At 40.4% G+C, this 25,380-nt stretch overlaps 1 protein-coding gene across 1 annotated transcript in view; it reads right to left on the bottom strand.

Annotated features, from left to right (window-relative positions):
* galnt14 (UDP-N-acetyl-alpha-D-galactosamine:polypeptide N-acetylgalactosaminyltransferase 14 (GalNAc-T14)) overlaps positions 1–24,444 on the bottom strand; it is a 214,963-nt gene extending 190,519 nt beyond the window's left edge. Inside the window, exon 1 of the mRNA XM_084954131.1 lies at positions 23,925–24,444. Coding sequence (XP_084810257.1) covers positions 23,925–24,086 — 162 coding nt within the window. The 5' untranslated portion in view covers positions 24,087–24,444. The remainder of the gene's footprint in view (positions 1–23,924) is intronic.
* Positions 24,445–25,380: the final 936 nt, after the last annotated feature.

Here is a 25,380-nt window from a genome sequence, read left to right as displayed (position 1 = left end):
TTTTCTTTTGTTTGTGACTCTGAGACCAACAAACGATGTTTCCTTCACGTTTTTTTATGCTATTGTCTGTATATCTTTCTCTATTTCAAATAACCTGCAATTCTATATGCAAATGGTGATTGAGGGAGGCTCAATAAATAGCTAAATATGGAAGTGTAAGAGAGGCTCATGCACTTCTGTGAAATGTCATCCTGATCAGGAGCTATAAAAGAGGATCATGTATATGTATGAATTTAAAAAGCTGACTAAAACAATGCTTTTGCACTTTCATGCTTTGTGTGTAGCACTTTAGTTTTAGTCATTAATGTACACACTGTTTTATGCATCTGTCCCTGTTATATTATAATAATAAGATGCTACAGAGCCTCCTTCTCTATGGGAGCTGGGACAGGCTCTAGTCCACCTGTGACCCTGAATTGGATTGAATTCAAAATTCACCAAATTCAAATTTAAATAAAGATATTACTTTCTGTACACCCCCAAAAAAACCAAAACAACTCGATTTTACTGCCTAATCTAAATGTAATTATTTGATGTATACTTGAAACTAAGTATGAAAGCAGTAGGAAAATATCACCAAACCATTAAGGGCATGAAATATGAAATTTTATCCTTTTTTGTTGAACATAATGGCAAATGCCTTTGGACTCATGTCCCTCAGTTACAACAGACAAGTAGTTGACATCAAGTTATTGCAAATGTTAAGTGTGTCTCATGTGGCCCAAATGTCACAGCATGCCTGACACATCTGGCTAACATAACACAAACCACTGGCTGAGATAAGGAAGTCAAATGAACTGTGAGTCAACGCCATCAAGGCGAAATGTGGCCCACTGAAAACTGCAGATATTGGCCACATTTGAGTCGAGCTTTCATTTCTATTTGGGAAATATAACACGGCCATGACAACTAGGAACATTTTTACAATAATAACTTCTCAAGGCAATGCCTTTTTTCAAAAGCCTCTTATGCCTCTTTTGCACCTACTTGGCTCAACTCAACTCCACTCCACTGGATTTTGTTCGTTTTCCATTATAAATGAGTACCACCTCAATGTGGGCAGGGACATTATAGCAACACCTACAAAAGTCAGAGACATCATTTGTATGCAACACAAACAAAACACAACAATGGAGGATGTCGAAGTACATCTGCTTCGACATCCTCCATCGACATATCTGACTGGCCAATCAGTGGCATACAGTCTGTTGACATCACATTTGTGACTCAGATCACTTGGAACTCTGGACAAATTGGTACTAAAATAAATACCTGGGACAAAGTGCTACCACCTAATGGAAAACCTACAAAAGTAAGCAAAAGGTACGTGCAAAAAAGAGGCATTAGATTGTCAAGAGTTCTAGAGGTGCAAGAACAAATCCTGCAGTCTTATCTATTTACAGGTTTTGCACTTCCAGTCAGTCAAACGCAACAACAAAGCGAAATATTGCTTGAGAATGCGCACGCACACAGATGTGTAGGCATATATCCCTGAAGTTATCTCAAAACCCAAATACTGAACAAGAAATCGAACAATCATGGAGTAAGTCATTGGAGCACAGGAACTTGCTTTTTATATATAAATATATATTTTTAAAAAAACCTACAACACAACTGGACTGGACTTTATTATCAACCAAACATAAATTATGTATAGTCACATGACTGGACACAAACATACTGTATAGTCAAAAAATCTGGTAACATACTGTTACTTACTTACTATAGTTGGTTTTCCAAACTTTTTTTAAAAGATTTAAAAAAAAACTTCCTGTATGATGCCCTCAGAGCCAAACACACACATTTATTCTCATTCAAACCTTAAGAGTCACAGCTGAAGCGCTATTTGGCAACTTTCAGAAACTGTACGTGGTCCAGATTGTGGCTACTCTCAAGCAAAAACCCAATTTCTGACCTCCGGCCTCCCCGCGTAGGCAGTAGGGCTGAGATGAGGCAGAGTGTCCCCACAGGGATCGAGAGAGGATCACATTGCATATTCATGGCACACCAAAAGAACCAGGGATAAATGCATCCACCATAAAGCATAGGAAAAAAAAGGAGAGTGGTAGAGAGAGGAAGAGATAAACAGAGAGAGAGAAAATGCATTTGTAGGTGTCTACATCAAAAATTTGCCTTGAATTTAAAGCATTTTTCTTCGCAGCCCTGCAAGGCTTTCCGTGTCTGTTCAACCGAGCTCAAAACTGTAAAGAAAAACAGCCAAGGCCAATCTTTTGCATGCGTGTGTGTATTTCAGCATGCATATGTATGAGGTGACAGATGGAATGTAATTTAAACATTACCTTGTACAGATGCACATTTTACCCTTCACACACATATGAGAAGCCTCAGCATGGAGATTTATGCATAAACATACACACCATAATACTCTTCAAAATAACCCTGACATATATTCAGAAACAACTGGAATACTGTCAGTTAGTTACTAGTTGCACTAGTATCACACTTGTTTGTCCAGCACATCCCACAGATGCTCGATTGGGCTGAAATATGTGGAATTTGGAGGTTGTCAGCACCTCAAACTCATCATTGTGCTCCTCAAACAATTCCTGAAACATTTTTGTTTTGTGGCAGGGTGTGTTGTCCTGCTGAAAGAGACCACAGCCATCAGGGAATATTGTTCCAATGAGACATGGTCTGCAATAATGCTTAGGAAAGTGGTTTGTGTCAAAGTAGCATCCACATGAATGACAGGACCCAATGTTTCCCAGCTAACATTAATCTGCCTTCTTCCTACAGTGTATCCAGGTGTGAGGTGTTCCCAGGTATCCACGTGATGTAAAATTAATACATCATTCATTACACTAGGCCACCTTCTTCAATTGCTCCATGGTCCAGTTCTGCTCTTCATGTGCCCACTACTGGCACTTTCAGTGGTGGACAGGGGTCAGCATGGGCACACTGTCTGGTCTGTAGCTGTGCAGACCCTACACAACAAACTGGGATGCTCTGTGTAATCCTCATGTTTACCTATTTTTCCTGCTTCTAACACATCAAATTTAAGGAAAAAATGTTCACTTGCTCGCTAATATACCTCACCCATTACCAGGTGCCATTGTCAAGAGATAATCAGTGTTCTTCACTTCACCTGTCAGTGGTCATAATATTATGCCAGATCAGTGTATGTCCTCAAAGTGATTTATGAATGGTTAAGGATATACTACTGCTAACAATCCTGTTTCCAAAACAGCTTTAAAATGTAAATAACGCTATTTACTGTCGTGTAAATCACTAAAACTGTATTAAACTTGCCAATATAAACCAAAGTCAATATATTACATGGTAAGACAGATAATATTTTAAATATATGAATGAGCCTGCTGCATGTTTGTGCATGTTTCCCACAGTGTTGCATCACATTTTATTTTGACTACACTCTGCGTTTGTGAACTACTGAGACCAGCTGCTGTAGTTTTGAAAGCAACACTGAAACAGAATTTCAAGTACTCAGCAGGTTTTCATGTGTTTCATAATGGGCTACACGTCTGTAACAGTTAACGAGTCTGGACACAGGTGAGTTTAGCACTGAAACTCTTACTACTCCACCATCCTGTTGGAGAACATGCAGAACATGGTTAGGCATTTTCTTCCCTGATACAAACTTCATATGGGCGTATCTGTCGCTCCAGGCCCTGGATATATCAGTGAGCATTAACAGAGCTTTACAGATGTGCAAGTTTCCCATGCCAGTGCACTTCTACGTTTCCAAACCATCACAGATGTTGGTTTACCAAACGTGGATTGATAACGAATAAAACCTTGTGTGATCACAGGACATTTTTCCATTTTATCACAGTCATCCTAAATGAGCTCAAGCTCAGAGAAGGTAGCAGTATTTGTAGATGTTAACATGACAGAGTTTTAACCGGTTTTCTGTTTAACTGATTGTCTTTACCCAGTTTGTCAAGATTGATCACAGGACTACTAATAACAAGAGACAATCATTCATGCTCACAATTTCACCTATGATCAAGCAGTGCTAACAACTTCACTGGCACTGACCTCCCACATCATGAAGACCCTGGAAAAGCTCATCCTGGACCAGCTGCGACCCATTGTCAGACCACATCTGGATCCCCTTCAATTTGCTTATCAGCCTCGTCTCGGAACAGAGGACGCCATCATCTACTTGCTCAATCGTGTCTACAGCCATCTGGACCAGCCGGCGAGCACTGTGAGGGCCATGTTTTTTGACTTTTCCAGTGCTTTCAACACCATCAGGCCGACCCTCCTGGGTGATAGGTTAGCAGCGATGCAGGTGGATGCTTCTCTGGTGTCCTGGATTGTTGATTACCTGACAGGAAGACCACAATATGTACGTCTCCCACAGTGTGTGTCTGACAAGGTAATCAGCAACACATGGGCACCACAGAGGACTGTCCTCTCCCCCTTCCTCTTCACCCTCTACACCACAGACTTCAGCCACTGCACATCTTCAGACCTGCCATCTTCAGAAGTTTTCTGATGACTCCGCGGTGGTTGGATGCATCAGCAGGGATGATGAGACAGAGTACCGGGCTGTGGTCGACTCCTTTGTCACGTGGTGTGAGCAGAATCATCTGCAGCTCAACGTGGCAAAGACCAAGGAATTGATAGTGGACTTCAGGAAGACCAGGAAACACTTGACCCCTGTTTCAATCCAGGGGGTCAGTGTTGACATTGTGGATTACTATAAATACCTCGGAGTACACATTGACAATAAACTGGACTGGGCTACAAACACCACAGCACTTTACAGAAAGGGCCAGAGTCGTCTCTATTTTTTGAGGCAACTGAGGTCCTTCAACATCTGCCAGAAAATGCTCAGGATTTTCTATGAGTCTGTTGTGGCCAGTGCGATCCTCTATGCTGCTGCATGCTGGGGGAGCAGGCTGAGGGTCGCAGATGCCAACAGACTCGATAAACTGATTCGTAAGGCCAGTAATGTTGTGGGGATGGATCTGGACTCCCTCAAGGTGGTGTTGGAGAGGCGGATGCTGTCCAAGATAAGGACAATGTTGGATAACACCTCCCACCCACTCCATGACATGCTGGTCAGTCACAGGAGCACGTTCAGTGAAAGACTGAGATTACCGAAAAGCACCACTGAATGACACAGGAAATCATTCCTGCCTGTGGCCATCTCTCTGTACAACGCATCCACTTAACACACTGTTTACTGCAACAGCTACACCCTTCTTGCACATGTTCTTTTTCAGCTATTTATTAATAAGTGACTTTTATGTATATATATGCCTGTATATATTGTGCTATTCTTAGTTAGTGTATTGTCTGTCTCTGTTAATGTTTGTTTATAATGGAGCACTGTAACGAAAAATAATTTCCCCTAGGGATCAATAAAGTATTCTGATTCTGATTCACCACAGTCCCACTCCATAAATAAGCATTCTTTAGTCATTTTCAATGACTGCATTTCATTGTTTTTATACTATCTTCCAATTAATTTTAGTGATTGTCAGATTGCTTAATTGTGTGTTTATATATGTTCTATTCAACCGTTTTGGAGATAAAGCTGCTAAAGTCAAGAAAAGAATTTTAATAGTTATGAAAGAACCAGCTTCTTGATTTTACTTTTGCTTTTTTTCCCCATTTTGCTGTTGTGATACAGATTTGTTCGATTTTTAAATCTAAGAGGTCTAACTGTTTAAGCTTTGACCCACGACTTGTGGTGGGTGGCCTGTTCCTGTACACTGCTAGTAAATGTATTCAGTATTAAGACCATTTCTAATTTGTGAATGCAAAGAAAACTGTCACACACTTTCTACTCTACAATAACACCATCTCCATCTACAATTCAGGTGCAGTAGCTGTCAATGATAGACTGTGCGCCCTCTCTGTCTGTCCCTAATCTGTCCAGATATCCCAGTGGACAACAGTCCTGGAAACCGTTTATCCCATCACAGCTGTTCAAAATTCCTCACCTTCTCCCACAAAACCCACTTTCGCTGGTGAATCTAAATTCCTGGGAGTGTGAATACGTTGTTTTGGATGCTTAGCAAACACTGCAGAGCCAGACGTCTGGAAGCACAGCAATAATTCACCCTGTGCAAAAGCCATGAATAAAAACAAACTTAAGAGAAGAGACAAAATACAAAATGTGATTCTTCTTTCCCTCTATTCTTCTCTGTCACCTCCTCTCTATTTTATTTTTCTCTCTCACAAAGACACACATGCAGAGACACAGATACTTTCCTTTCTCCAGTTCACCTTTGGTTTTCATCAAGTGTGGTTCAAAGAAATATTATTTTTGGTATTTCAACAAAATGAAATTAAAATTGATGTTGAAAGAGCAGCGACATGCTCACAGACATAAACACGGTGCCGCAGTTATCGAACAACAAACGGGAGAAGTAATAAAAATTAATAACATAGAAGTCTGGCTTTGCTGAAAAAAAAATCCAAGGACAAAATCACAACAACACAGATTCATTATTAAATGTCTTGACAGCAGCTGCGTGTGTTTGTTGTGTGCACTGAGCTCTCAATCTAATCCCTTTCTTTATTGGCCCCAAGCAGAAGGGTCAGCCGGGGAATAAGCAATATTGTGTGTGTACGTGTGTGTAAGTGTGTGGGAGAGAGAGAGAGTGTGTGTCATTGTTGCCGAGCAGGAATGAAAATTTTACATTTTTAGAGGGGAGTTTGGAAGAAGGTGGAAGAGGAAAAAGATGATAGGAGTGCTCGTTTAAATCCCGCTGGTAATATTGCTTTCTTCACTCCCTTGGCAAGGAGATTAACTGCTAATGGAGAGGATATATCTGCTATTAGCCCCAGCAACAACAACAACTGTGACAACAGCAACGGCTTGAAAAGTGCAATGGTGATGATGACAACCGCAGCAATACGTACAGCAGTCGGCAGACTCTCCTGTCTGGGCCTCACAGCTGACAGCTTTGAAGCAACACGGGTTTCAGAGTGAAGCGCTGGAATTTGCTTCAGTTCTGAAGTTACAAATGCACCTCAGGTCTTAGAGGGTTAGTGAAATGAGCCTTTGCAGACTTGAGACTTGACAAGATTTTAAAGTCTCTTTTCAGTCTCTGCGGGTTACATGGCACGCTGGCTATCTAACAGAGAAATGCATGGAAATTGTGCTGTTTGCTGTGTGCAAGTCTTGACCCTCATTTCATTAGATTTAACTTCCAAGGAGCCAGACTATTGTATTTTTAAATGCTCTTTAACAACAGTTCTCCAGGCTTTCTGAAGGTCTGCTTCTTGTTTTGTTTATTAATCCACTTAACCTACGAACTACGAATCATTAAATCATCAAAAGGCACCTCATTCAATTAATAGAAAGGTTTTGTGTCAACACAAAACAGACACTTTGGCAAAGAAAAAGGAAAAGAAAAAGAAGCTCCTTTCAAATGCCCCCTTATTCATAACAGGTCACCACAACATGTTTGGCAGATTTCCACATCAAATGTCCGTACTACGGTGGCTGGGAAGTGCAAATCACATTTACAACATCAACAAAAAATTAACATTTCCGAAAACACTTTTACATAAAAAAAAATAAAAATAAAAAAAATTGACAACAAAATAACATTTAAGAAAACACTTTAACAAGTCCGCAACAAATTAACAAGTGGCTCTTGACGGAAAGGGATTGTCTGAAATACCAGAAGTGACTCAACGATTAGGCTTACTCTATATTTGTAGTACAGAAAAGTGATTTGTAGTCAGCTAAACGAGGGCTTTTCAGAGAAGTACTGTTCAGTTAATGTTTGAAGAGATTTTACAAAAGAGTATGGGTGAGATAATGATGTTCAGATTTTTAAATGTCACGGGGATTTTCTTAAGAAAATATCCAGGCCTTAAAACCGTCATGGTCCACACTCCAGCCCAGCAGGTGGCGGTAAAGCGCCTTTAAATTAGCGGCAGAAGAAGCAGCAGCAGCTAAACGCGGGATGTCAACAAACGTCTAGAACAGGGGTGTGCAATCTCAGCCCACGAGGGCCAGTGTCCCTGCAGGTTTTAGACGTGTCCTCGAACCAACACAGCTGATTTAAATGGCTAAATTAGCTCCTCAACATGTCCTGAAGTTCTCCAGAGGCCTGGTAACGAACTAATCATGTGATTCAGGTGTGTTGACCCAAGGTGAGATCTAAAACCTGCAGGGACACCGGCCCTCGTGGACTGAGATTGCCCACCCCTGGTCTAGAAACTAACTCCTCACAGCGCTTCGTTACATTTATTACCCTGACGGTGCTCGCTGCACTACATAGATAAATGGAAAATGTTAGCTTCAGCCTCTTCACTCCTTTTTGTGCTTCCTGTGGACGGTCTCTGGGGCTTTTGCGGGATACAGACCAGGATCAGACACCCTACAGTACTGCATTCAATATTTCAATGAAGGTCACTTCATTGGTGTTCATCAGGTGTTATCGTGGACACGATGTTAAGTTTGCATGGTGTAAAGATGAGTTTAAGGAGTCTTAAAAGTAAACTCAATAATGCTGGACTTTACCGAAGAAAACATTTTCACTCCAGAACAACGATCATTAACACAATCAGAGCGGAGCTTCAAGGACCTGGGCGCACAAAAAGGAGTGAAGAGGCTGAAGCTAACGCGAGGCTCTGTTATGGCCTGTTGCTGTATTTCAAGCAGTGGTGTTGAAGGTTTTGTCAAATCCATCATACAATACAATCTGAGGAAACTGATTGGCAACAGCTTCATTTTTCACCATGACAGTGATCCCGAACACAGTGAAAAACTATCAGTCGCAGATTGGCTTCCCCAGAGCCCAGACCTCAACATTATTGAAGCAGTGTGGGATCATCTGAGAGAAACTAAAAGGCCGCCATCCATCCAAAGAAGAGCTTTAACTCTACCTGAAGACTACCTAAAGAAATTACTAACTGTTTTGCCTTATATACTGTATTCCCATGTATGTTTGCACATATGTTTTACTCCAGCCCATTTCCCAGAAAAATATAAAGAAATGACAGATGGCTCAAGACTTTTGCACAACACTGTAACTTTGAGCTTTAAAAAGTTGTGTCATGCAGCAATATCTTAAATCTACATTCTTTCGAGAGGCCAGCCTGCAGCAACTCAGATTTTTACACAACAGGAAAACCACCCAACTTTTTGCTTGATTTATGATCTCAGAAGAAAAATTCACAACGCATGTATTTTGGTCTCAAATACTAATTTACAATTTCCCCCCAGTACAACATATTCAGTCTACTAAGAGTAACATCGATGAACTAGAAGAATGATTTAGTCTACAGCTACCTGACAATGGAGCCAACCCTCACTTATTGCATCTCATTTCAAAAGAACAAGACGGCAACAGCCAAAGTGATCAAGCTGAGGCTTCGATGGAGGACTTCACAAACCAGTCAGTAAGCAGTTTTCACAGCACTCAGTTTCTGTTGTAGAGTTACAGAAATAATAATAATAATATTCCAGCTCAATCAACATTTATTCCACGGTAAAACTGTGCTGTGTCCACACAGCACTGTACATCATCACACATACACCAGACATGATGGCTGTAACTTTGCAAACATGAGCATTGTGAAAGGCTGTCCTCTGCTAGGTGGCTTCTTGCATGAAATACTACGGCTCACCGCACAATGCTGTGTAAGTACTGATACTAGCTTGTGCTCGCACAGAGGCAGTGACAGGAGAAGCCGACTGTAACTGGCACTGAGTGGAGAAATGACACATTGAGCACAAATGACTGGTGACGGTGAAAACAGCTTGTACTCTGTCTGCTTTAAACCAGTTAATTTGCTCCCTGTCGGCTCACTGTTGTTCTCATTGTTTGTGTGTGCAAGTGTGCGTGTGTGTTGGCTCTTTCTGCGGATCCATTTGTCTCTCTTTACCTCACATCCTCTCAATATATCCCATTTTTTGTCTTTTCTTATTTTTTCCTTCTCATTTTTCTTCTCATTTTTCATCACGCTCTCCTTTTGTGCCATCTTTCTTATTCTTCATCAGCTTTTCTATTCTCTTTCATATTGTGATTTTGTGACTTTTCTGTCAATGCTGCTGTTTGGCTCTTCGTTTTTTGTAGCCTTCTTTGTTCTCACTCTCTTTGACTCTTAGTTTTTGACTTTCCTCTTTCGTTTGTAACCCCTCCTTCTCTCCCTCACTCTCCCTCTCTGTTATCTTTCTCCCCCACTCTCTTTATCCTCATTTTACCCTCAGCTCTCTATAAACTAGATTGATGGCTCAATCTTACATGCATCAAGGTGAGAATTACAATTTTTGCACCAGCACATACGCACACACACATATACACTCACAGAAATGGCAGAAGACAATTACTGCCCTATTCACACACACTCTCTCCCTTTGCCTCCCACACACACACACACACACACACACACCTTTTTTCACTCAGGCTAATTTGACATTCACAAAATAAGCTGGTTGCTGGCAGGAGTCAAGTTTAACACAGGATATCAGAGGATATAGTACTGTGCAAAAGTCATGAACCATCCTTCATTTCTTTATGTTTTTTTAGGAAAAAAGCTTGAAAGTCAATATTTAGTATGGCCATCTTTATTTTTCAGCACAGCCTGAACTCTCCTAGACGAGCTTTCTTGTAATTTCTTTAAGCGTTCACTGGAAATCATTCTCCAGGGTTCTTGAAGGACATCCAAAGCTCTTCTTTGGATGTTTCTGTCTTTTGTTCAATTCTCTGTTGAGATGATCCAACACTACTTAAGTAATGTTGAGGTCTGGGCTCTGGGGAGGCCAATCCATGACCAAAAGAAAAAACACACAACAAAAAACTATCCAGGTATGCTTTTACTGCACTGGCAGTGCTGTTTGGCATCATTATCAGGCTGAAAAAACAAAGCCATTGCCAATCTGTTACATTCCACAAAGCAACAAGTTGGCAATAAAAATAGGCTAAAATACAACCCTAAACAGAGATAGAGCCTTTACTTTGTTTTAAACATGGCTGTAGACACTCATTGTTGTACCTCTATCCTGACTTCCTCCATACGTACTGAGGATTTGAACCAAAATTTCATATTTGGATTAATTACTCCATAACACCTGTTGCCACTGATTTTCCAGATGCAATCCTGTTTAATCTGGCACACCTCAGTTAGCGTAATATCAAGGTATAATGTGGTACTGCAGTAACCCATGAAGGGTTTTGACTTGCCTACGTTGTGTACTGCTTTTTCTGGCCTAAAAACATGTAACACGTAGTGTTCATTTAACAATACAGAGGTGTCTGCCTGCCTCCTGATCAGTGCAACACTAGCTATTCAGAAAAGGTTAGGAGCTGCAGGCCAGGCTAAAAACACAAAACCACAGACTGAAAATAAAACAGGGACATAGTTTCCATGTGTGAAAGGTACAGCTGATGTGGAAGTGCTTTAAACCACAATTCTTTCTCATGGCTAGAATGGAGCAACACCTCTGAATGAGGAAAAAAAATGTCTACATGAAAATATATGGAAAAGTTATAGTTGCACTTCTTTAATATATAACCTCAATAAACATTTAGTGTTTAAGTATGTACATGCATCCTTGTGTGCCCTGAAGAGGTGTTCTTAAATGTTTCTTTCTGCAAATATTTTATTTCCCTTGCACTGTGTAACAGCTGCTGTCCAGTCAGTGCCCGTGACTATTACTGTCTTGATCATGAATGATCAGTTCTCAAGCTGCTGCAGGTTCTAATTACAATTACCACTAAGGTCACAGTGGTATAAGGAGGATCATCTTTGGTGCCAGTCCAAGAAAGTGGAGGTAGGTTACATCCAACCCCAGGATGAAGTTGTCTTCAGGAAAGACAGCAACATTTGTAGAATAGAAACCAACTCTATGCCAAAATACACTTTGCAGCAAAACTTTAAAACAGCAAAACCAAGAACAACCAATACCAATCGTATTTCTATGCAAGCATAATGGTTTCTGAAGCATCTGTTCAAGTACTCTGTTCAAAATGTTGATCGTGGCATCACCGTGGACTGAGCCATATATTAAGCTCTGCTGTCATGAAACTTTAGAAAGTAACCAAACTTTTTAAGAACTTGTCAGATCTGATTCATGATTCTTTCCACACAGGTTTTAAATCCATGTGATTATTAAGCTCAGTACCCTGTTGTCCTTCAGATCTACAGTCTTATCTTAAAATAACAACCTGAAGGTGTTACCAACAGGGCTACCAAGTAGCAAAAATTCCTTCTAGGTTTTTTGTTTAACATCATATTTAATCCAAGTTTTAAAATTAGAACCTTTTTCAGTCAGAATTTGTTCAAAACCCTTTTGCCATACATACACGACTTGTTTATCTTGATTATTAAGACATCATGTTCTTTCAACAGCTGTGTGAATCTTGTTCTCGAATCCCCATATTCAAACAAGAAATCAAGAGCCTGATTTATATATTACATTAAAAAGTCAAGTCATTGTGGAAAGCGAAAGTAACCAAATTAGTTAAATCCATGGCAACATCTTTTTCAGAAACACACACACAAAACCGTAACCCTAACACACGCAAAGGCATCTGTTGTGTAGCGTGACAAAGTGGTGCATGTCTTATCAGTGACAGTTAATTTCCATTGCACACAGATACACACAGACACAACCCAAGTATGTGTAGCACAAGTGAAGAGACACACACTAGCGGAACCCAAACTGACGCCTACATGACCATCATATGAATTATAAATGAAATGTCGCTACATGTAAAGTTATGATTTACTGACACTGTCCTGCTGAGCCTGCATGATAACATAATCAAACCTTCGAGCCTTTCCCAGCCTCTGTTTATCTGTATGTTTGTGTGTGTAAGAGAAACACAGACACACACACATACAGAGTACATGGATAATTTTGCAGTCAAAGATGCTTGATTATACCGCATCCCCATCTAAAAAAAAAAATTTAAAAAAAATCCAATTTATGCTGATTCTTGCTTTTTTCCCTTTTTTTTGAAGCTTCTGAATCATTTATAAAGTAGGATGGAATTAGGAGGGAAAAATGCTAAACGCCTTTTCTTGTGCTGTTGAGAGAAACATGCTTCTCATTTCAGGAATTGTATGGTGATGGCAAATTCCCTTTCTTTGTATAACATCTGATCAAATGCTAATTTAGCTCAAAGCTGCTGTCCAATAACCTCTGAAGTGAAGACTATGTAGTCAGTGAAAAATTGTAAGTAAAAAAAACAAACAGTTGAAGCTGTCAGATACATGTATATGAGTAAAATGTGCATTCGTTGGAAATGTAATTAGGTAAAGAACAGTTTCTGAGAGAGATTTATTCAAAACATCACACCAATAGAAATTTAAATCAACACTTTATGATGTGAAGAATATGTATATACAGTAAAGGGTGAAGTTCTATATTGGAAAAAGGCCCTCCATATTGACTCTTTACCCCCTGAAATCATACTAGGAATATCCCTTAAAGCTCTTTTCTGAACTGAGCAGTTTCTGTCATATTTAAGGCCTGCTGGGTTTGCATCAGAAGTTAGTGAGGGTTACCTCTGCCTACGCAACTACCCTTGGAAAAACCCGGAAACTATGCACATCTTTATCGAAATATCCTGTGGTGTCAAAAACACGTAATTAAGGGTACAGGGGAGGTCATCAGATGTCGTTTTTGTGGGTGAGAGAGATAAAGGGTTGAAATTAGGGCCACATGGCTTAAATACTGCACATTGCATTTGTTACATATGAATGCTTATGTAACAATATTTCTTTGTACCATTTCTGCTAAACAAGTAAAGAAGTTGCAATTCTCGCTGGGAGAAAAAAAAAAACTTTTCAAAGCAAAAAGCTAAAATGTCAAAATTTGAAATGAAAATTAACTTCTGAAGGTTCTGAGAATTATTGGGGGAAACATAGATACTGCACCAGATAACGAAATTTTAATTAAATATGATTAAATAAACAATATTCTGTTGCTGTTATTCACAAAAAAATGAAATAACAGATGGATCCCCCCCCCCCCAACTTCAGTTAATCCAAATCACAAATTGTAAATGAATTCTTTCCAGAGTTTCAGAAGTGCCAGCGCTTCGATACCACTGTTTTTCTACCTTTGCAATACTCCACTTTCACTAAAAACACATATGGCCTTCAGTGACCAAGCCTCGCGGGTAAGTCAATATTCCCCACAGCTGCTGTACTGTAAAGACTTCACAGCAACATTTCCGTCTGTTTTGTTTGACATCTCAGATTTTTTTAAACCTACATTTGCTTTGATATGAAACAGATAGAATAGAATATGAATCAGTATACTAAACACAAAACAGAAACATGGGAACTGATTTACACCAAACCACCACATGTCCAGTCTGACTGCTTGGCACATTAGCGTTCTGACATGGATCTCTGCTGGGTGATGTCTGCAAATATTTAGCTTCACATTTCTCATTATGATACAGACATGGGAAAACTGAGAAACATGGCCAAAATATAATCATATTTTATAATAATTATTGTAAAAAAATAACACTAAGTCTATGTTATGACAACATAACACTATGACATGTCAGGGAAAAAAACATGTTAGGAAACTCTGAACCTACTCAAAGACATGACAAATTTCAATTAACATATGGTTTAAAAGCTTAAACTGGTGCCCTTTTATCCCTACCATCAATACCAGTCAAAAAATAAACACTTAACTGGTTGATTGTCTGGCATTTCTCCAAACCAATATCATGAAAATCGCAAAGCTGCGACATAACTTTAGTGATATATCAGTCGCTGTAGCTGTTGAACCTCAGTTAGGTTCATTTCCACAGTGGTAAGTGTGTTTCACAAATGAGTCCTCCAGTGCCAGAGGCCAGTCTAGTTAGCCAACCTGTGGGCCCTGCTGAACTGAGTGCTTCATATAAAACATTATTATTATTATTCCCTCCCTGGGAGCTGGTTATAGCCGCTCTGAAAACTCATTTCCCTCTCCTCTTGTCCATGTGAATGCCTCCTGATAGGGAGAGGGAAGGAGAAAGGAACAATAACTGCATTTCATATGACAGGGAAATGAATAATTTCAACTGTGCGTGTGCATGCAGTTTATGTATGTGTGCTCTTGTGTTATTTAGTGTAGTGTACAGTATTGTGTGTGAGTGTGCCTTGTGCCATTGTGACACGATTGGGCGTTGTGATACACACGACGAGCACAGTGACTGGAGCATCGATCTTGTTTTCTCGAGAAAGAAAAGAGAGAAACTGAGACAGAAGTCAAATTGTAAGAGAGATTTCCACAAAAAACATTGCAATAAGCTAAGAAATTGATGACTGTTTTAAAAATGATGCTATGAAGAAGAATACTGTGAAAATGTATATTGTATTTTAAGTTTTTCTACATGCATAGAGCACTACAGTGTGTAGTATCAACCATTAATCCATTAATTACGTTTTTTTTTCCTTTATTTATTTATTTTTTAATTTTAAAAAAGGGCTACTATTGGCTTTGGGATTAGTGCAAAAAACAAAACAAGGGAACTTGAAGCAGCAGGGTTAATACTCTCACAGCACTCTGTCACTCTATATACTGAACTAAGCAATCTTGCATTCAAGTTGTGTGATTGGTTGAACCATGAGTTGGGGACAAAAGAAAAAAATCACAATATGCACTAATACTGAGTTCTTTCATCACTGCATCAGTCGGTTGTGATGTTTGCAGATGACACTGATCTGCATTGAACGTCAGGAGCAGGTGGAATAAAGCCTGGAGCGGTGGAGGTATGCTCTGGAGAGAAGAGCAGCAAAAGTCAATAGAAGCCACACAGAATACATGTGTGCAAAAAAGGAGGCAGCTGTAAGACGCAAGGAGTGGAGGTAGTGCAGGTGACGTTTTAATAAGGAACAGACAAGCACTGGAGAGGTGAAGGAGAGTCCAGGGAGGGTGGAGTGGGTGGAGACAAGTATTGGGAGTGATTTGTGAGAGAAGGATAGAGGTAGAAGTGAAAGGGAGGGTTTACAAGATGGTAAGATTAGAAATAAGCAGATCAGAAGGACAGGTCAGGTTGAGCAGTTTGGAGACAAAGTTAGAGAGTCACAACTGAATTGGTTTGGATATGTGCAGGGATGTGTATATAATGGACAAATGATGTTGAAGATGGAGCTGCCAGCCAAGATGAAAAGAGGAAGACAACAGAGGAGATTCGCGAATGTAGTGAGAGAGGAAATGCACAGGGTTAGTGTGAGAAAACAGTATGCTAGGGATAGGGTGAGCTGGAGGTGAATAAGCTGTTCTAATGATCCATGAATGGAGCAACTGAAGAATAACAACACACATTAGACTGGATGAGACCAACCAGATGTTGGCAGGACAAGAGTGGAAGGGCGTAGTTGGTTTGGCCCCTGTTCAAAAGTAACGGCAGATTATCCTTAAAAATTGGTCACTACTAAGGTGGGTGCACATGGTGATTCTTAACTTTTAATCAGTCTAATGCTTCAGACAATCACACCATCTTTTCGTCACTTGATCAATATAATGTCAATCAATCATGTAAAAACAGACTACGGTGTATGGAACTTCTGCCATCAGAGATCAGCGAAGACAAATTTGCACAATAAGGGCAAAGCTGGCAAAAACGATTCAATGGCCACCTCAACAATTTAATAAAACCTTTTCTTCAATCATTTGCTAACATGTATAATTTTTTAAACAAATCGTTATCTATACTTTACATAGGCTCTAAAGTTTCTGAGGTGTGGTAGTTGAAGAGAGCACAGGTTAAACAGAGCAAACTAACAGTGCATTAGCAGTGGTGCTTTTGTAAAGTGTCAGGAAGTACCAGCGCTAACTCTGTTAGACACATGGTTTCAGTGCCATTGTGTTCATCATTTAAAGAGAGAATCCTCTGTGAAATAATGAATTCAATGAATAATGTACTACATACAGAAATAATTTCTGTCTGGTCCAGATCTGATCAACATCTTGCCCTGAGACGCTTGACATTCCTCCACCAGAGAGAGAGAATGAGAGAGGCACACAGTGAGGCAGTGTCCTTCAGTATTCAAAGAACCAACAGATTGTTTCCTCTCATGTTTGGATTTCTGAAGGCAGAAACTCCATAAAGACCCCCTGCCAACCTGCCCGAGGACACAGGCACACTCCAACCATGCTGCTTCAAAGGCTCTCCAAAAGCTCTCTCAGTGTGTATGTGTGTGTCCATGTGTGGGATCCCGCAAGAAATACCAGTTTTCTTGTGCGCGCATATAGATGAGGGTGTGATTCTGCATATAAGCATTTCTCTGTGTGTGCACAGAGTACAGGAGTATCCTTCCTTGTACAGGAAGTAGTCATGCTAGGTAAACAGGAGTGCAGGCTAATCCAGTGAGGAGTGGGAATTCTGCATTAGCATTTGAATAGTACTCAGCAGCACGAGCATTGCTGACAAAAGACACATCCTCTGTCCTGGCATACACTCACACACAAATGCTTGGCATGTACTAAAAAAATGAATATGTTTTTTAGCAGCCACAGACAAGTAGCTTAAAGGTTCCTTCTGATTAAAAAATGGCTACCTGCTGATTGTTTTCAAATGTTGGAGGTGTGTAAATGTTACCTGCCTACCATTTACACACCTCTGCAAAGACACACCTTTGATCAACCGTGTCAATAATATACTTACAGTGTAATTAGGTCAACAACAAGGATACGACCCTATGTAAGCAGTACATGATTGCATGCATGTTTCATTACCACAGGAACATACATGTTTGTGTAGAAATCTTGCTTGTTCAATTTCCGAAGTGCAACTAGGATTAAGATTTTTTTCATAAACAGAAAGGATAAAGTTCCAGAAGTGTGACGTATTGTCCACCTCCTATGGCCTTTCAAGAATTCGTGAGATTAGCTTGCATTTATACAGCATGAACCTTGTTTTTTTGTGTCGTAATTCCTGCCCCACAAACATTCCTGCTTCTGCAGTGGAATTCGCGATAAACCAGAAACGATCAGGGTGGAGTTTGTAGTTCTGAATGCCAAACACACGCCTTGAGACTGCATTCATTCACACAAAAACAAGCACCGTTTGCCAACATTGAAACAGCTACAAGCAAATTTAGACTAATTCAAACGAGTGTAAAAAAGAACAAAAATAAAGGAGAATTATTATATTAACTAAGCATTCGGTCAACAACAACAAAAAAGAAAAAAAACATAATGTGCAAAGACTTAGATGGCAATAAGTCAAACATAAAGCTACAGTCACAAAAAAGAGAGAAACAGTGATTGGAGACCACGCCACAACCAAAATTACTGTGATCATGTGTAATAAACTAAAAATCTCACTGCATTTGAAATGTTTGCTTTGAAGTTGGGCTCCAGGTCTGTGACGACTTGCAGACAGTTACTGTCTGCAATAAGGCGGAGTCAGACTGCCATCAGTCTCAGACTGGATGGGAACGAATTGTCAATTAAATGCCATCTCTTTGTTGCAATATAACAATTATTTGTGATATATCAGTAATGACAAATCTGTTGCCAAACCCAGAAATTCATAATAACTACTTACATTTAGAGTCTAGCCAGAGCTCAGAGATTAGAAATTGTTGTACTTTTCAGCAAAGACTAAGTGAGATTGATTGGAACATGTTGGTAATCTGTATTAATGAATCAGCAGTTATTTGCAAACCTTTGCCAGTCTGTCTGAGAATGATTGCAGGCAGTTCTAGTTGGACCATGAATATCTGAAGACAAGTTGCCTTCCATTGTATTACCTGTGCAATTATGTTGCAAACAAAATTGGTCACTAAGAGGTTTATAAGTAATTATATTCTCAATGTCTGTGCAACCAACATATCGCTGCAATTACTTACATTCAGTCACTAAATGTGAAGAAATATTCAATGTAATCACTGAGTACTCACCAACTGTTCCCAGTTGTGAGGAGGTGACTCTTATTTTTATTCTAATGTGACAGCAAACGTGCACACACTCATTTCTCAGTCACACAGTCTGCACAGTCAAATTTCACATGCACATTGACAGCTTGCATGAACTCAGGGGTGTGGATGTGGATAGACAAGATCATTTTGCATGCACAAACAGAAAGAATATTTTAAGCTTAATGGGACAGCTAGCAGAGTGTATCATCAAATATTGCACAAAAGAATTTTACACTGAATTAGGAATTTAAAACTAAGAAGTTTCTGTTGAGCAAAATTCCTCAGACAAGATTCCTGTTTTTTTATAGATACATTTGGTTTGATTCCAAATGTTTTTCTCTCTAATTAAGACTGTATCACTTCTCTAGCGCTCCTGTTTAAACTTGCATTTGGATAATACACCACGGCACTAGAAAGAGCCAAATATATTCTTCTTTTCTTATGATACAAGCAGACTGTGTGCATGGTAATGATGATACCAGGCAAATCTGTACCTACAGATTTACACTGGGTGTGAAAAACTGTAGGATTAAGTTGGCAAGTCTGTATCTGGCTGGGTATTAGCCGAGGTGCATTTCAGCATGTGTGTCCTGACTTGAAAATGATACATTCATTTTTACACACACACACACACACACACACACACACACACACACACACACACACACTGTTCTGCTGAATGAACAGCGATTCTCTCATTAGCTTGTAGGCTCACAGCTTACCGAACAAGTCCACACAAGACAAGACAAGACACTCTTTTTTTCCTCTTCTTTTGATAGGCTAAAGTGGTTGCAGCTGTTTCTATCCCTCCAACTGAAGTAGTTTAATTACATTTCAGATTTCAGATTTGAGGCATTTAGCTGAGAATCTTATCCAGGTCAACTTACAATGAGAGCAACAGTAGATTAAGCTTCATTGCATGAATTATCAGCAGTTTGAAAACACCTCCCTATTCACACAAAATTAAGGCACGCCTCAAAATTAAGATGATTCATATTGTTCCCGACTTTACATTATTGTTAATGAGTCTTTTTAATGACGTTCTACATAAATTATTGTCAAAAATTACAATCGCTTTGGAAGTCAGCTGCTTAAGGGTTTCTCTTGTTCAGCATAATCACTTTGATCATCACTGAGTTAGCTTAACTCATCTCTGCCAGGCCGTCCTTCTTCATGATCTAGTTGTGCACAAACACATGATTTGCCACTTCAGTCACTCCAACTCTGAAGGTCAATGCAGAGGCACATCACCTGACCATAATCACCCATCTGCCCAGCTGTTCCCCAGGTGTCCCTAGATAGTCCATCCATCATCTCACAGGGTGAGACAGTTTGTCTTTCAAATCTGACAGCAGTCGGCTTATACTTTCATCCTCTATATGGTGCAATGTAACACAGTTTTTGGGTATACACACACATTGTGACTGACGTACGACTCTGTATTCTTAAAATAAAAAAAGTCTAATCCACACACCATCTGTGCAAACTTTATTTACAGCGTACTTCAGCTGAACCAAATCCACATACAAGAGCAAAAGAAGGAAAGGGCTGCTGTAACTGTATCTCCAGTATATGCATTTTAAACCCCTTCGAAGCACAGCCAAATGCAACGTAATAACAATTTGTTTTTTAACAGCAGCAGCTTCACTCTTATTGCTTGTGTGCAAAGGTTTCATAAGCATGCTACTTAATAACACGTCTCCAACATATTTACAGTTTAGACTGAAAAGTCTCAAATATGTTTCTTGTAGGTGTCTTGCATAATTTCGTTTTTTTAATCCTACTGCTAAGGCAGGGGAGGAAACAAGCCACCGCACCGCTGAGACATCCAAGGAGTATTATGCTCCCCTCTCAACAGGTAAGAAAATCACATTAGCACACCACATCACATTTCTTTAACAGATAGCGAAGCGGCGGTCTCCTTCGATGGATATACAATAAAGCGCCTGTAACCCACTTCTTGCTGTCTCATGTGGCGATTTTTGTAGAACATAACATAGAGGATGAAATTTACAGCTGAGATTTCAATCAGCGCTATAAAACTGCTGACTCTATATATGTAGTGGCTATATATCAAATGGACATTTGAACACATCTCTAGTATCTTATAAGAGATGAGTTTCCCAGATCATCTGATGAACCACTCCAACTTTTTAAGCCCCAAGGAGTGCAATATACATACTTTGCTCCAAATTTTATACTCTGACTTCAGTGCACACCCTTTGTTAGCACTGTGGTTTTGCTTTCCTGATCTTTTTAGTATTCTATCAAACAAATGTAGAAATCTACAGTCACGGTAGAGTGACAAGGTGAGTAAGACTGTCACGAATGCTGATTTATCTTCCTGCTTTTGATTCAGTCTGCGAACCTTTCTGCCCACGCAGACAGAGCATGCTACTCTATAATAGTCAATACGTGCACACAGTCAAGCACACGCACCTGCTGTTCAAACCTCCTGTTTAAGAAGGGCACCCAATCAAAATAAAGTTGGATTAAAGGGAGAAAGATGGAGTTAAAACAGCTCTTTTTCAGACAGCGGATGAGCTGAGGGCCCAGTACAGGACAAATAAGGTTTCTTTCTAATTTAGAATCAATCAGAGCCACTACAGTACAGTCAAATAAAAGTATGGGCTTGGACCATTATAGGTCCTCTCATTCAGAAGAACATCATCTTCTGGTGAACAGGAATAAAACTTTTCTCTCACTACGTCTAAATCGCAAAGTCTGCATTTGAGCCCAGCCTCCTGACTCAATATTCAGACCTGCTTGCAGGCTAAGCTCACTTCGGTTCAATACCTGCTGCTGTAGGCCTCCATTGAAAAGCTGGTTGCAGGTTTCAGAGAAGCCTAAAGCTTGATTTATCCTACGTCGTAACTTTCATAGTAACTGGAAACTCCTTTTATTCCTACACAACAACTTTCCACAGTATTCGAGTTATTGCGTTATGCATCAACCCGCATTATGTTTCTTGGGAGGTGCACACCAGGTAGAAGGTTGCAGCGTAGGGTTAAAATAGGGTTCCGGTTATGGCATAAGTTACGACATAGAGCTGACGCAGAAGTGTAAGTCTATTCTGTATATATAGGATGATGTGAAGAATGGAATTCCTGTGAAGCAGCTTTTACACTAGCTCTAAATTCACTGCACTGTAACAGATCACACATACACTCACAAAAATAAACGCACACTGCAGGTGGTCTAAGTGCAACGTGGGTTTCTGCTGTGTACTCAGAACTTCCTGAAAGCCTTCATTCAGTGCTTAGTGTGCACTTTAGCAACAAGCAAACATTAACAAGGGCCTCGGGGAGGTCAGAGGTCTGTACGCTGGTGTTGAAGAACAAATAATGTGATTCGAGTACATGCATATTAATTTCAGAAAAGCACAAGGAACACAACAGCTTATGAGAGATCTTTCCTACTTCATATGCAGAATTTATTTTTTGTATTTTTTGCAGTTTCTATAAACACATGTTCCTCTGACACAGACTGCTGAGTCCCAGCGTGTGGTGGAGATGCTGAATATGTAGCAGTCCTCACACAGAAATGCCCTGCACATACACGCTGGAGTGGTACTTCCATCTAAAAATCTTGCATCTTGGATCCTTATTCATTAGATTTATTCAGGTAAAGTACATTGAAGCGGATGCATTTTACCTGTTGTGCCTCACAACAAAACAAATTCCTGACCCAGAACACTCTTTACAAAGGTCAGCTACAATTTATCTGAAGCATAGATAATCTTTTCTTGATAAATTCATACAGTATCCCTGCTAATTATGTGGTTTATACCACGTATGACAATCTCACCATATTCTTACGGACATTCGGTCGATCGGGGCTCAAGAGTTGGCAGTTCGTCTTGTAATCGGAAGGTTGCCGGTTCGAGCCCCGGCTCCGACAGTCTCGGTCGTTGTGTCCTTGGGCAAGACACTTCACCCGTTGCCTACTGGTGGTGGTCAGAGGGCCTGGTGGCGCCAGTGTCTGGCAGCCTCACCTCTGTCAGTCCGCCCCAGGGCAACTGTGGCTACAATGTAGCTTGCCATCACCAGTGTGTGAATGTGTGGATGACTGAATGTCGTGTAAAGCGCTTTGGGGTCCATAGGGACTAAGTAAAGTGCTATACAAATACAGGCCATTTACCATTCAGTTGGGCTGTTACACGATTCCTACATGGTGTGCATGTGTGCGCTGGCAGCTCTGTTTAACAAGGTAAGAGAGACAGGATCAATACGTTTATACCCCCAGCTACAGTGAACATGTTGCGGGTCTTTTGCATAACAGACGTCCTGCAGTGAACGCAGGGCATGGGTATCAAGCTGGGTCGAAAATGAACCCAATTATCTTCAAAGGAACCACTGCAATCTGATAACTGAATTAAACAATGATAAGAGCTCTGATAGTGGATACTGAGCGTGCAACACTGCATTAAAAAAAGGAATGAAATTTAAAATGACAAACTGAGTATTACCTCACAATTTACTGAGTTGCTCTGATAGGAATACTGTAGGATTAGAAAACTGATTTTTCACTGATAATAAATCTACTGAAAAATAAAAGGTTTTAACTTGCAACACAGCAGACAGCATTTAGTTTCCTCTGGGAGTCAAGTCAAGAAAAGCAATCAGAAGAAAGTTGGGATCTTTGGTGGCATTTGCTCTCATCTCACCTTTTAGATGTTTTAGTCTTGTTTTTAGTCCACTGCATGGCCAAAGTATTTTACAGGTCAAGAATTCACCTTAAAATACATTAAGAGAAAGTGCAACGATTGAAAGAGCTCATTAGTGATGTTTAGGTCCACCGGAGATAATTACAAAGAGTAAACACTTTTCCCCCATCATTAAACTTCACTAGATTTTTTTTCTCACAATTTGGTTGCTTTACTTAAGATTAATGTCAAAAAGGACTTTCTCATATTGGAGCAATTCTTTACAACTTTTTTTTCCGTTTCCATGTCTGTTTCAGAAACTCCTTCACTCGGGATTTGGGTTCATGATGCTGCTAAAACTAGTGCGACTGCCCCGAGCTCCGCAGACGTCCCGCTTAAGTCCACCACGCGTACACAGCAGGTCATATTTTTACTTCACCTGGTTGTAGGTTGTCTCTCCTGCTACTCCTCCTCCCCCTGCTCCCGCTCCTGGACTGAGCTCCGGCAACCTCCTCCGGCTCAACACCAGCAGGTAAACCAGCGCTCCCAGCCACACCAGCACCGCCACGGCCACCGCCAGCCTCCGACAGAGTCGCTTCATTTTCCGGTCAGGAGGAACCGGCGGCGCCCGCAGCCCGGCTGCTGTCAGAAGTCCATTTCACAGAAGCGAGAAAAGAAGTGAAAGAAGCGGACTCGGAGCCAGCCTCCACTCACTGACACGGCAGCAGCGTGCCTGGTCCCGCTCACTGTAAAGCACCGACTACACGCTCGCCCTCACTCTCGCTCCTTCAACTCACAGAAGCGCGAGCGCTTCTCTGACAAGCCTGACAGCCGTAAGCGCGTGCGCTGGTGTGCGCGAGCATGTTATTGTATACGTGTGTGTGTGTGTGTGTGTGTGTGTGTGTTTCGCTGAGGGAGTCCTGGACCCTCCTGAAGGTTTGACTGGGAGAGCATGGAGCTCCACCTGGCGACACCCGCAACTACTCCACTAAAGAGGAGCCCGAAACAAAATAACGAGGAGGAGGAAGAAGAGAGGAGAAAACTGAGAGAAAACAAAGGGAGAATGATCAGTTAGGTCAGCATGACAAGCATTGACTGGGGAAAGATGTAGGCATGCATTTACTTGTTTCCTTGCTCTGATAGATTATTGTTTATCTGTTGCATACTTTTGGATTTTGCAGTTTCTGCTCAGCCAAGTTATCCAAGTTTGAGTTTATCGATAATAACCAATGTGGAAAACTAGCAGATTATCATAAATTAAAATAATTTAGTTGCAGTTTCTGAAAAGTGTGAAGAATAAGAAACTAATATGAAGTACTGCTGAAAGGTACTTTTTGTAATTAACCTTGACAGAATGTAATTAAAACCTTCACCATCAGGGGGCAGAGTTTTACCACGTTTATAAAGCTGCTTTCAGCTAATCCCAAATGCCTGATTTAGACTTCTGCAGTTAATCTTTTTAGAGTCTGACATGTAACTTATGTAAGTGGCCGACATCGTTGCTAGAATTTATACTTGCGTTATACGGTCATTTCCGTGTGTTTGTGCCCCGGTGTTTTGTATGTGGTACCAGCTGATAGGAAAATAAAATGTTGGACTTTTTTCCCTCCTGGATCCTTGCTCTTTGACGTGGTTGGATTTTATCGGGTGTATACATATTTGTCCCTCAAGTTTTTCTACTTTGTTGTACATTCCCCCAAATCTAAACCATTACTGATTATTTCTCCTTAAACTGCGGTGACAATTGTTATTCTCGCAATGATTCAAAAGCTGGAGGGACTTTTTTTTTTGCTTGTTAGGTAAAATGTGTAAACCATTACACTAAAATTTCCCAAACTGGCAACAAGGATATGAGGAAGTGGCATGAGGACAAAATGAGAATTCTTCCCTCTGAC

The sequence above is a fragment of the Perissodus microlepis genome, chromosome 15 (genome assembly GCF_051167445.1).
Source record: "Perissodus microlepis isolate ML-2025 ecotype Zambia chromosome 15, ASM5116744v1, whole genome shotgun sequence".
Lineage (NCBI taxonomy): Eukaryota > Metazoa > Chordata > Actinopteri > Cichliformes > Cichlidae > Perissodus > Perissodus microlepis.
Note: the sequence above shows the minus strand (reverse complement) of the source record. Positions and strands in the feature narration are given on the sequence as shown.